The 13,659-nt window shown below is 39.2% G+C and overlaps 2 protein-coding genes across 10 annotated transcripts in view; one reads left to right on the plus strand and one right to left on the minus strand.

Moving 5' to 3' along the window:
- ttll5 (tubulin tyrosine ligase-like family, member 5) overlaps positions 1-11,004 on the minus strand; it is a 47,895-nt gene extending 36,891 nt beyond the window's left edge. For 4 of the 9 annotated variants that reach the window (XM_044165839.1, XM_044165838.1, XM_044165837.1 and 1 more), the window contains exons 1-12: positions 10,636-11,000; positions 10,187-10,336; positions 7,376-7,482; positions 7,167-7,249; positions 6,325-6,431; positions 5,916-6,046; positions 5,716-5,798; positions 3,776-3,845; positions 3,586-3,670; positions 2,375-2,476; positions 2,180-2,271; positions 1,872-1,979 (exon numbers count right to left, since the gene is read on the minus strand). In XM_044165839.1, coding sequence (XP_044021774.1) covers positions 1,872-1,979; positions 2,180-2,271; positions 2,375-2,476; positions 3,586-3,670; positions 3,776-3,845; positions 5,716-5,798; positions 5,916-6,046; positions 6,325-6,431; positions 7,167-7,249; positions 7,376-7,482; positions 10,187-10,245 — 1,027 coding nt within the window. In that variant the 5' untranslated portion in view covers positions 10,246-10,336; positions 10,636-11,000. Of the gene's footprint in view, positions 1-1,871; positions 1,980-2,179; positions 2,272-2,374; positions 2,477-3,585; positions 3,671-3,775; positions 3,846-5,715; positions 5,799-5,915; positions 6,047-6,324; positions 6,432-7,166; positions 7,250-7,375; positions 7,483-10,186; positions 10,337-10,635 lie in introns of all 9 variants that reach the window. The other 5 variants (XM_044165835.1, XM_044165832.1, XM_044165834.1 and 2 more) reach the window with 5 other exon arrangements.
- A 463-nt stretch (positions 11,005-11,467) lies between these two features.
- Positions 11,468-13,616, plus strand: erg28 (ergosterol biosynthesis 28 homolog). The gene is made up of 5 exons (XM_044167711.1): positions 11,468-11,619; positions 11,893-12,047; positions 12,673-12,763; positions 12,848-12,966; positions 13,123-13,616. Exons 2-5 carry the CDS (start codon positions 11,915-11,917, stop codon positions 13,209-13,211), a joined length of 432 nt encoding a protein of 143 aa, XP_044023646.1. The 5' UTR covers positions 11,468-11,619; positions 11,893-11,914; the 3' UTR covers positions 13,212-13,616.
- The last annotated feature ends 43 nt before the right edge of the window (positions 13,617-13,659 follow it).

Here is a 13,659-nt window from a genome sequence, read left to right on the forward strand (position 1 = left end):
TGGAAACTTAATCCTGTAGACAGACTATGAATGCTGCAATTAACTTGCTTGGGGCCATCTGAAGACAACAAAATTACACTAAATTCAATAGTAAACTGATACAACTGAAGTAGGATAATGGGCATGTTCACAGCAGACCACACTGTATTATGTATCTCAGTAAAAGGTGTAGAACCTAATTGCTTTCGTACTACACAATGACACTGCTGTAGTATCTATGTCTATACAGCTCTCTATAGGCTTATGTATAAGATTTCAATATACTATAAGGAAGAAATATCAGATGATTTTGTTTATGCAGGAGCAGAGTTCTGTTTATATATGCTAAAGAATGTAAATGCAAGTATGGTGCAAAGTAGTATGTACATTTGCATGGTATCACTGAACACTTCATAAAGCATTGTCACCAGTGGGATATGGGGATGTGTATAAAGAAATATTCCAGGCTCACCTGAATGAGTGAATGAATGAGAATAAGAGCAAACTTGTTTTTCCATTCCTGATTTTCCCTCTCACACCAAAGATATGTGGCATCTGGTTGTATATTCGTGTCTATCAAGTGTGTATGAGAACCATGTTGAGGCTTGGTAAGCCACATTTTCCCATAAATACCTGCATGGTCATCATTCACACTCTGGGCTAATGTGGTTTTTCACCCTAGCAGTGATGCTCAGGGCGAAGATAGCATCTTTATGCAGGCGACTGTCTGATGGTGTGAGTCCATGCTGCTACACACCCAATACAGCTGAAACCACTAGAGGTCTTCAAAAGGGCCCGACACGCTGAGTCCATTCAGGCCGGACTCAGGCCTATATTTTTTCTCTCCTTTCATTGTGCCCATATACACACAGAGCACACACTGTATGATATATTGTTATATTGATTATATTATATATAATATTATACATATGAAGAGAGCACGCGTCAGAGATTGCTTTAAAATGATATTGGTGTCGGTCTTTGGCTGAAAAATTGCAAACTGGGTCGGGGCCGGGCTAGGGCTTGAACACCACGGGCCGGGGCCGGGCTAGGACTGGAGTTTTTGGCCCATGCAGGGCTCTACAAACAACCACCAATCAGGGGGGCTATTATGTCTACAGAAGCCTGTCACAACTGCAAAGCCCTTTATTTTTCTAACATCTGAGAGGTGAAAGAGAGTGTGAGCAGGAGAGGGAGAATTATAAACAAACAGAAACAGCGAGGGAAGAGGAAAAAGAGAGTGAAAAAGAGACAGCGGTGCTGAGGGAGGCTTGGCCAATGTACTCGCTTTCAAACCCCAAATCTCAGAGAGACTGCCAGACAGAGAGAGAGAGCGCAGACAATTAGTGCCAACACTAACATGGGTAATGGCTCCAAAATGGAGTTCACACGAGCCCGCTGCAAGGCAGGAGCAGCCAAGAAAAAAGTCAGCCTAAATCAGGCAGACCTGAATGGTAACAGAGAGGAGGAAGCAAATTCCTGCTTCAGTCAATAGGCCCTCCACAACCCAGCAGCCTGTCAGAGGGCAGCAACAGGCAGGAAGGCTCCACACTGAGGAATGACTGTCTACAACCTCAGCTCAGCTCAGTGGAGAAATAGTATAGAGGAACTGCTGGACAATGAATATGAAACTGAAAGGAAATGTGAGGGGTGTGGTCGTGTATATGAGTGCATCTGCACTGTGAGTAAAAAAGAGAATTTTTTACTCAGAAAACATTTTGTTGTCCTGGACAGCTTGTTTTACTATTGATGCCTTTTACCTTCAAACTACCGCTACTGACGTTTAGATCAGTGCAGGTATCAACCTGTTAAACTTCGGTGGACTACATTGATTTACTTACTGTATGGCCAAAAACATTTTAAGAATATGAAAACGAATATGAAACGATTACCAAAGCAGTTTGTCTTGTGAGGAACAAACATCTTGCAGGCAGTGGCTATCTGTAGTTCAGCACTCAGTACAGCTTTGATGATGAGGTCCTCCACCTGTCTCATCAGCACTGGAATAGACAAAATTAAGAGATCAGCACTAAAGAATTAAAGAAGAATTAAAGTTTTGGTTAACAGTTTTTGTTAGAATCTGAAGGAAAAAATTAAGCAGAGTTCAGAAATACAACTGCAAACCGGGCAAATTTTACTCAAACAAAAAGGAAAAGATGAAATGGGACAAGAAAGGGAAGAAAACAAAGGTTTGACTCACATGTGGTGTCCTTCCCCTCCTGCTTCAAATACCTCAACACTGCACTCATACTCCACTTGTTCCCATAATCCTCAACTTCAGGGTCATCGCAACTGAAAAGGAAGAAATGCACTTCAAATGCTCAAGTTATAATAAATGGATGAGTCAATCTGTCTTCCCATAATTCAATGTATGTTCAACACGGATGAAAGTTACCTGACATAATCACTGCTCTTTTTGTTCAAGCTGTAGTTAGTGAGATGCATGAACGTATTCTTAATGTTCTTTGAAGTCCGGTCGTACTTGACTGTGGCAAATCTGTAGACAGACAGACGGCTTTATTTGTACAAGAAAAAAACAAAAACTTGTCATCCAACAATTTCACTACAAATCTATATGCCATAATGACCACATTCATAAGGCTGCAACTTGAATGAATGATGGGGGCACTCTAGAGAGAGATTAGTTTCTGGCGGTGTTTGAGAGGAGCGGATGCCGCATGTGCAATAATGAGAATTCCTTGGCACGCATGTACCTGAATACCAACACAACCCAAAGGAATGTCAAGAGATAAAAGTGGGATTCAGAATTTGGCCATGATTTATTGCTCACAGTTGATAATAAAGCCAGCAAACAAGAGGGCAATGGCACTGTTTCCAGCAGACTAATCATCTCCATCATCTATCCTCTCCTGACCTACCTGTTCCTGACAATAGCCTCTTCTTGGGTTAATAAATTATCCTTGCTCTAAATACCAACATCCAATAAATATAGTGCAATTACACAAAGACACAATCAGCAACTTTTGATGATGCATATCCTACAACTGGAACAATAGAGTGCTTTGTTTCAAAGTTGCCACCACAACACACACTACACAGCAGGTCTGAAAAGTTAAGGCTGCCCTCTTCTGGGCACTGAATGAGTACCAGTGTGCCTCAAGTGCATGAACCAGGCAGTGCCTACACCAGACCACTAAAAAACTGTTACAAGCCTTAAGGACAGAGAGCTTAATTACTGATAATAAACTACAGTAGATTTTTTTTAAACTATTCAAACCGCACATGTGTAAAATACATATATAGTCAATTGGTGAATGCTTTTCTCAACAATGAAATTATTTCATTAAAGCGCTTCTTATTCAGGGCTTTTATATGTTGTTTATATCTTATTTTGTCAGAAGTCAAACCTATAGAACAAGCATAAACCATTACAGAGGCAACAGCTATAAAAGTTGTAATTCTCAGCATTGGCAGAAGTGCATGCTCTATTGAGTGCTAGTTTGTTATGTGTAAAAGTTGTTGTTAAATGTCAATTGTTCTGTAATTATTTTTTTTGTCCCCAATAAGATCAGTGATCACTGTACTGTGAGATAATCATTAACCCAATAATGTCACAAGCAATGCAAAAGCCCACACACAGCTCACCTGGCCAGGCCCTCCTCATACACATAGATGAGGAGTGGATCGTAAGATGTGACCAACACGTACAACCGCACATCAAACTTGAACTCTGTAAACAAAAACAAGAATTAGTGTACAGATTATTCAGAATGCCAAAACAATGCTTATAAATTAAGATGCATCTGTGGTACTTAAGTGGCAAAGAAGAACTCACCATCTATCAGTAGTGGGTTATTAATATAGCGAGAAACCAAGATGTTTTCATCCATTGAAATCTGATTTGGCTGCAGATGACACACAGAAACGAAAATGTATGAATAGCATTTCCATGGCAACCCATGCCATGTACTGTTTTTTTTTTGAGTTTCACAGCACTCCACCATATATTCATTCATGCACAACAGCATTAAATACTGAATTCCAAATAGATGATGTGACACTGCTGTTAACCATTAACATCAAAGAATAATCAGAGCAAGAAAAGTTGGAGACTGCAATGACACTGGCCATAGCAGGTCAACATTAAATAACAGCCTATAAAAACACAATCTGGTGGTGGGAGATGGGTCATTTATGAGGTTGAAATGTGTTGCAGGTGGTGAAGTTGAGAGGAGATGGGATGGGGGAGGGGGGCAGGGTAACCTCAGTGCTGGCTACAGTTCAGAGAAAACCTGAACTAAAAAAATGAACGTATTTCTTTCTGTTCTCCAAATATCGCTTTGACATTCTTTCCACTGTTTCATAAAAATGCCTGAGAAGAAGAGGGATCGTGCATATGTTTTCCAAGAGTGAGAACCTTGTTGAGCTCCTCCAAAAGCCTGGGCCTTGGAAGAGTGTGATTTACTCCACAAAGCTTATTAATGTCTGAAACACTGGTTGATACTTTTTCAGAGACAGCTGTGTATGTACCCCACACACACACACACACACACACACACAGTATCTGGCCAACTGACTGTTTCAGTTCACACAGTATTTTTATGGTTACAGTTAACTCCCACTAGGTTTGCCATTAATGTGAATCTGTTTTAACGCATGAATCAGATGGAACTTAGAAAATGTTCACACACAAACAGAAAGAGTGACTGAGACTGTCAGTAATATTTGGTTAGCTTAGCATAGCATAAAGATTAGCTGTTTCCCTGTTTCCAGTCTGTGCTAACCTAAGCTAACTGTCTGCTGGCTGTAGCTTTAAAGTTATCCTACGCACGTGTGAGTGGTATCGATCTTCTCACCTCACTCTCAGCAAGAAAGCAAATACTGTAAGCGGGCAAAGCTTTACTCATACAGAGCTCACGGCTTAGTGCTGTTTTACCTGCTATAAACACAGTAACAAACTAAAAGCATACAAAAAGCACGATTTTTAAGTGAACCAATTTCTGTATCTACGTATACAAACGCATGTCGTTCTATTCCCTACCCCCTCGTCTGAAAGGGGTAATAGTGCAGTTGTTCCAAACCCACCCCCACAGATTTAAGGCATAACATTTAAGGGATAAGAAAGAAAAGGAAGAATTCACAACATTTCACAAGAAAAACGTGAAAATTTGAGAGAACTCAGAACTGAGAGAAAAATTTTAATCACAAGATCCACTTACTAGGTTGTTTTTGCAGAGCTCTCAGCTCTGGAAAATATTATTAATAATTTATTATTTACTATTAATTATTTAAGTCAGTTTTCAAGCAAACATTCTCTGGATCCAGCTTCTCAAATTGTGAGGATTTGCTGCTTTTCCCTGTTTTACATTATAGTAAACTGAATATCTTTTAGTTTTTAGACTGTTGGTTGCACATAAAAAATGTTATCTTGGGCTCTGGAAAATTATGATGTTTTTTTTTTTTTTTTTTGGATGTTTTATAGACCAAACAACAAATCAATTACTTGAGAAAATAATGGGCAGATTAATTGCGAATGAAAATACTAAGTTGCAGCCCTACTTTCATCTCTTCAGGTCTCTAAAAATCCTTCAAATCAAACAATCCAGGAAGAAATATAAAAACTCTTTGGTTATACTGCTCACAACCTGTATGCACAATGAGGACATAACCTGTGCTGAGGTGTCACAAGTGTACAAGTGCTTCATTTTACGTCACATGCCAAACAGGAACCACCGTGTTAGTGAGTGATAACTCCAGTGGGCAAAAATCACTCACATTGCTGACCAAGTAGATGCCTCGCCCTCTTGAAGATGCTACTGGTTTAATAATCCACGGGCCCTTGTCCTTGGTAAAACAATCTGAGATTGAAATTGAAATAAAAAATTATAATGTATATTTAGAATGGGCAGTGATTGTAAACATATCATAAAGAGAAGTCCACTTTGACAAACAGGATCAGTTGAGAGGCATCTTACTGCAGAATTCCTGGTACTCAGAGGGAAGCACAAAGGTCTGAGGAACGATATGGAAGTTTTTGAAGCCATGAGTCTGCTGCATTCGCTGGATGTTTTTATACAGGCGGTCTTTGCGCGTCAATTCATATGACCTGGAAATGAGCAGAACCTCCAGTTTTAAAACCACTCCACAGCTTCCACACTGACAGAACAAAAATATATGCATACATAACAGCAATAGATCGCCCTCTGCCTGACAGTATGATTCATTTCATGTTTCAGAGAGGCACCGGTCCAATTTAAATGCGCTTTGCAGTGGAAGCCAACAAACACATTGCCTGAACTGACGGGCTTTGAATGGCTCAGTGGTGATATTTATAACACAGAAAACAGTGGCAATACACTCATACATTTGAGAACTCTATTATACCTGGGAAAGTGGTTGACCTTCTGGAAGTCTTGAAGGCTGCGTAGTATGTAAGGCTTGAGGTGAGATCCCATCCACATGAGGTTAAAGTCATTACTATTTGGGTGAACCTGAAAAACAGACAGAATGATTGACTTCAATTGACAAGCTGGATCAAATCATTTAGATTCAGTACACACAAAGCAAACGACCTTTGCAAAGGGATCATTAAAAAAGCGTAAAAACCAAGTACAGCCATTGCTGTTCATACTGAAAAAGCTCTGTAGAGTTTCCAGTCACCAACAGCAGTATTATATTCTGATGTCCATCACATATGACAGCTTGGTTAAATTAAATCTAAGAAGCAGATCAGACATTCTCCCACTAACCTGGAGAAACACAGCCTGTTCTTTAGAAATGATCGCAAAAGGAAGGCCAACTCACAGATTTTCATCACCCTCATATTATTTTATCAGTTTTGTTTTGTTTTATTCCAACAATTCGTTAGGAGGCAGAATTCACATGGCCGCTCAGTGTCTAGGGGAGAGCCAGCTGTTTGCAATAAAGGCTTATTAAAGTTTGGCTCTGTCCCGGCTGTGGTAGACACTCGTCTGCCTTTGATGATGGGTTAGCGGGAGTCAAGAAGCATTGAAAAGAAATAAAAAGGGAATTAATTGTAACTGCTTGGAGAGAGCAATAATGGGGATTGTATGCCCTCGTGAAACAGGATTAATGCTCTTGAGGTCATTTGATTTTTTTTCCAACGGTGCATTATCAGTCAAAGAAAATAAAAACAGCCCTGCTGTCCCTTATCCTACACATCTAAAAAACAATGCACTCTTGCACGATTTAGTGGAGAACATTACCTCATGGAATCCGTGATTGGTGAGTATTCCTCGTACAAGGCGGCTCTCTGTGCGCACAATCTTGAAGGCCAATTTATATCGCTCTAAGCAAATGAAACACATGGGACAAAACATTCTTAGTATCCAACTTATTGGAGGCTCCAAATTTTAATCATATTATCATTACTTTTCACATAGTCATTTTGTAGCTTCAGCAAATTGTAGTGTACCTCCAATACAGCAGATATTCCCATCTTTTGAAACAGCAGCTTCAGGGAAGAACAAGAGAACTGGGATGGTCTTGCTAAGGCCGCTCCAGGCAATGCAGGGATGGTCTCTAGTGGGCAAACAATTAGATGATGCACAGTCACAGTTAGAGGCAGATTTTCTAAATGTTCTCAAACTCTGGCACACACAGAGCAGTCGATATTCAAATAACCTGGAGAAATATTTCACAAACAGTTCACACAGAGAAAAACTTCCCAGTAACAATATCATAGAAATGCACTCCTTGGTGAATTTGACGGCCCAAAATCTTATGGCGTTCACTCCCGGATGATGTGAAATAGCCTATATGGGTAGTTTACCTAATGCTGAAGGAATGTATCCTGACATGGTGTTTGTTTCAGTCAGGCAGAAAGACAGAACCACACACAGTTTGAGGAGGTGCTGGGCAATAACAAACTCATGTACTCATGTACTAAACACCCTTGTAAAACTGCAGACTATCTGATAGTACCAAACACAGCCTGCTTATCATGGGCTAAAAATAAGATATGGTAGCATGATGATGGAGTAGAACTCAATCAGGCATGGACGGTCTAGATAAGGCAGAGAGGCATGTAAACAATTAGGTATGTCAGACAATACAGCAGTTATATTTTCCACTGTGGTGGCTTTGTTGCACACCCTTATACAAGGTATTTTGCTAATATTTAAACCTGTTGTTTATTTTGAACATAAACCACCATCAAGACTATTGAGATACTATCCACAGAAGATGTGAAAGGTCATAGAAAAAAAGTTGTTGCCATCACAGTAATATTTTACCAAAGTATGACCATTTAAATTGCAAATATTTGGTAAAATATGCAGATTCATTTTAGTTTTTAAAATACATAAAGGTCTTGCTCCTCTCATACTATCAGAATTGATGAAGAAAATCACAACTAGGCACTTCACGAGCATCACTTTACTAGAATAGATTTCTGACTGATGTGAGAGACTTAACAACATAGGGTGCTTTTGCTAGAAATTTAAAAATCTGTTTATTGGACAGACAACAGTGCCAGAACTGCTACCCTGAATCCACAGCCTCTATAAAATCTGCATTCTAATTTGTGATTGGCAATGGTAATATTATCAAGCATCTGTTATTTCATTCATTTTCATGCATTTTCAAGCCTCTATGCTGCAAGATAATGTTCAGTCTTTTGTGCTGTGCTCCCTTGGTTTCCATACATGCTTTATACTGTACACGTGTTTGTCTTTATGTGTGCTATGTGCCTCCTGTACAGTATTGGCCTGTAATGCTATATTTTGTTGTCCTTTGCATTATTTAGGGTTGTCTGTCATCATAAACTTTTACATCATGTTAATGTCAACTAATATCAATCAAACAAATAAAGTGATAACATTCAAGTCAGAGATGAGTAGAAGAATTTTAATAGCTTGAAATTAAATGTGCAGAAGATGCTTGTTTGGTTGTTGAAATCAGACAGGATGTACTGGAAATACTACATTTTTGTAACATAAACTCAAAGTGATTTACTGTAGTAGTGCAAGTGAGTGTGTGAGTGGACAAGTTTTTGTTGATAAATCGCATCTCTTTACTGCTCTGGTATCATCTCAATGCATAACAGCCCCATCAGAAAAACAGCACTGGTCACCTGGAGGTTAAACCCTAATACTAAGCAATCCAAACTAATTCAGGAGATGGAAATTAGCCTAAAAGCAGGCACAGTGGCTCTCAGTAAGGTATGACTAAGTATAGCTTAAGAGGGAATTAGTTGGCAGAGACAAGATAACATAGACCAACTGTTGCAGCTATGATCTAGAGCTAGATGCCCTTCTCTCTCACACAGTTAGACTTTCATCAATTATGCAAAATGAACCTGAAGGCTTCATTTTCTCTAAATGTATCTAGACATAAATTATTAAGCAGGGCTCAGGACTTTTTCTGGAATCCTGCATAGATTGCATTGCACATTCAATAAACTATGGCAAGTTGCAAAGGCTTTGGTACAGCTGAAAACAATGAACAATGCTTTCGGTCAGCATCGTGTCACATTAATATTGTATTTAGCGGGCAATCTTGTGAGGTATTCCAGGCGGATCAGTAGGCTAATTCAGACAGCCATAAGCTGCAGGGACTGTGAGCAATATCCTACTCATCTCATCTCAGTAGTTTGTAACTGTCTAAGTGTTATAAAAGCAATGCAAACATATCAAGGAATGAGTCTGTTCTGAAAGAGAAAATACTACCACAAAAGTGTATGTGATAAAAAATGAAACAACATTCATAAAGTAGGTATAAATCAATAGGTATAATGTAAAGCACAAGAATAAACAGTCTGATTTAGGATGTCATTAATGTCTTCTAATGTAGAAGTTTACACAGACCTGTTATTTAAAGGCTAATTAACACTGAGGTGATTTGTATTTGGTACAAGTACAACAAAGTGTTAAAGGTTGTCGGAGGAAAGTTTTTCTTTATCCGAATTACGGGTCTAAGGGTAGACTGTGTCTTGTGTAAGGGTACATTTGTGATATTTGGCTAAATTAAACTGACTTGACCAAAGGCAACATAAACATGACAAAAGAAGAAGAAAAGGAGCTCAGAGATGGGACTTTCCTTTCAAGATTAGGGGGACAATGATTATATTAATGCTAGTGAGTAGAGGACGAGGCGTTTTATTCCTTCTTTATGCTTTGACAAATTACTTCTGATGCTAACTGTAGTAGACCACAGTCACCATTATGTGATTATACAGCAGACAGAGCAATCTAAGTAACTGCAAACTTGTAGTACAAACACTTACTCTTGCTCGTCATCTGAGGAGGATTCAGAGTCTTCCTTATCCCGGATCACAGCTGGCATCTTCACAGTAAAAGGGCACAAGCTGCCCAGTGAAATCTTCCTGGGATCAAGTGTCTAGGTTTAACCATGGCACCTAAGTTACCACCTCCAACTGCAGAAACAGCAGTCATTGAATAACGTTAGCTCAGCTCCAATTAACGCCAGTCGGTTCATGCAAAATATTATATTAATAACCACGTTACAAAAGCTCACTAACAAAGAATGTAACATTCGTACAGTCCTGAAACACTGCTTCACATTTAGCATTTAGCCGAGAACAGCTGCTTTGTAGCTCTACGTGTAGTGGTAGTGAAATTAACGCTATATTTATATAAACGTTACAGTAGACAGAAGACGTTAAGATTAAACCCAGACAGACAAAACAACAAGCGTTAGCTAAATAACACTTACTGGCATGTTACTAACCAGCTAACCAGGCGAAGTCTGCTTAGTTTGAGACCGCTTAAGTAGACGTTTTTATAATGCCATTCAAATACACACCAACATAAAGTGCTTTTATTTCTGAGAGCCTGCTAACTGCTAGCTAGCTGGTCTCACCAGGGCCAGTTGATCATCGCGGTTAATCTTCCCGGTAACTACAACAACCATTGAGTAGCAACGGAGCAAGAAGCATGCGCACTCACGGACAATATTTATTTGTCCACCTGACCAAATTTTGCACTGCATCCATCAAGTGGTGAGACCTGGGTGAGACTTTTGACTGCATATAACGTGCGGCGTATGTAGTCTCAAACCAGAAGAGAGCCCAACGAGGATGGTGATTGTTCTCAAATAGCACATATAGTCGCAGGATAATGAACTTGTGCAAGCAATTGAATTAGGGTCTAAAGTAACGAATGAACCGACCAGTTTAATGAATGGCTGCTTATTACTGCTTCATTACACTGGTACAAATTCGGTGACTTTGAGTGGCCATTTGCAACATTTCTAGTTTACAAATGATGTTATTTCAGTTAAGTAATATGTGTATCAATAGTAACCGAAAATGCAGTCAACTCCTACCAAATCAGATTTAACGAAGACACAAGTCAGCACAGAGACTTCTCTCGCACTACATCTACTCTTTGTTTGAATGCAGCCTAGCATACAGTCTACAGAGGACTGGATGTCTTAATAGCTATTGGCTGGCGAAGAAAGTAGGCGGAACCTGAACGCTCGCATGGACCAATCATATGAATGGTGCGATTGGATGGAGCCATTTCTTAAGATCTGTTATTGGTCAACCCCACAGTCCAAGATTGACAGATTTACCATTGTGAATATAACACCATCCATACTTGGTTGGCTTGAGTCCCACTTTATTGTGTTATATCAAGTCCTCTCTTTTTTTCTCTCAGTAACATGTTCACGCTGTAGTTTGATAGACGCGGCCAGGTAAATATACGCACCATTTGTGTTATTTTTTATCATAATAGGCTCATTAATGGTGTTAAACAGGTTACAGCAACGTTAGCCTGTTAAGTCACGTTAGTTATCGCTGAATATCACTTGCTAGTTGATAGACAGTTTCCCTGCGATGTGTCAGTCAGGTAACATACAGCAGACATCTGATATTCTGTCTGTAACATAACCAGCTAGCTGCACTTGTATTGGCCTTCAGTTTGAAGTTGTTTAGCCTGCACTGAACAGACTTTTCCTCTCTGACAGGTGCGTCTCACAGACAGAAAAGATGAGTCGCTTTCTGAACGTCCTGCGGAGCTGGTTGCTGATGGTGTCCGTCATCGCGATGGGAAACACCGTGCAGAGTTTCAGAGATCACAGTTTTCTGTCAGAGAAGCTCTACACAGGCACACCAGAGTTTGGTGAGCAAGTTAGCTTTGACTGACAAAACTTAATGGGCATTACAGCTTGACAACATTAAATATCATATCAATATATTTTTCACTCTAGTGAGCATGAAACTGTAATGCAGCTGTTGAGACACCATTTTAGCAGTGTATCACACTATTAGGATAATCAAAATCCCAACCAAATATAGTCAGATGTGATACTATACCCATTAGGCACAAAGCAACCATACAAACAATCAATAACAACAGTTAACAGTCTTCAATATTAGAGCCACACTGATACTGGATTTTTGAGGCCAATACTAATATTTGTGAGTTAAAAAAATCTAAAGAGGATACTCAATAGTGGCTGACGAGCACAGATAAGAATACATTCAAATTTGTTATTAAAGAGTTAAATATATGTACTAAACGGAATATTTTACAGTTAAGAAAATAAACATGTCAGTATGGAAGGCCTTTTTTAGTCAATATTAAATAAATACATAAATATGGCTATGAAATAAATAAATGAGTCAGTATGGTTCAATAAATAAATAGAAATGTTTTTATGTCATTGGACTTTTATTTCATAATGCCACATTCATTTATTTATTTATTGACTATCCTGATTTTCCATTTCTTTCCGTTTCTTTAGTGAATGGTCTCCAAGCTCGAACATTTGGTATTTGGACTTTGCTGTCTTCGATCATTCGCTGCGCCTGTGCCATTGATATCCAGAACAGAACGTAAGACGGCTTCTCACTTTCTGCACCTTGTTTCTGTTGGCAGTCTTCATATGTTCTTACTGTGTGTCAACCCGGCTCCTGCAGGCTGTATCACATCACCTTATGGACATTTGTGCTGGCGTTGGGCCACTTTCTGTCTGAAGCCTTCATCTACAAAACTGCACCTCTGACTATCGGCGTCATGGCACCACTCATTGTGGCAAGTGAGTGTGGATTATACCGAGGAGTGATGGGAAATATATTTACATTATCCCTTAAATGATTAAATTTACATTTACCATTTACCTTTTAATTAGGTTTTAAAAGGTATTAAAGCATCTTTTTTAAAATCCTAATAGCATCTTCATGTGTTTTTCTAGGTGTCTCTATTATAGGAATGCTGATTGGATTCCAGTGTATTCCCGAGCCACAAGAGGAAGTCGGAGCACGACAGAAGAAGCGTAACTGAATCCCGGCGGTCTGATTTTCCTCCGGTCTACTGAACCCACCTCCACAATGACCACCAGACACACCAGAGACTGGTCCCAGTGTGCTGCTTCTTGCCTTGAAGAACATGAGATCTAGATTTAAATTCATTTCCTACTGTAACACGTCCTATAAACTACATACATCTCTGTCTGGGCTGTATGTAATGTTTTCAAACTGATATTTTACAATTGACAGAAGGTCAAGTTGCAGTACAGCGATCGATATGTGCTGGTTTATAGTTAATTCATTCTCAAGTGATCAATACATAGAGGTTTCATTTTGTTTATTTTTTAGAACTGTGATCACAGCAAAATGTTAAAGTGCTGAATCACACACATCAATATGTGTCTGTGCTCATAAATAAAGTAGTTGTTTGTTTTTGTTTTTTGCTTGTTTTTAAACTTTTATTGTGGTTATGACTGTGGTGT

The sequence above is a fragment of the Siniperca chuatsi genome, linkage group LG15 (assembly GCF_020085105.1).
Source record: "Siniperca chuatsi isolate FFG_IHB_CAS linkage group LG15, ASM2008510v1, whole genome shotgun sequence".
In the NCBI taxonomy this organism is placed as follows: Eukaryota; Metazoa; Chordata; class Actinopteri; order Centrarchiformes; family Sinipercidae; genus Siniperca; species Siniperca chuatsi.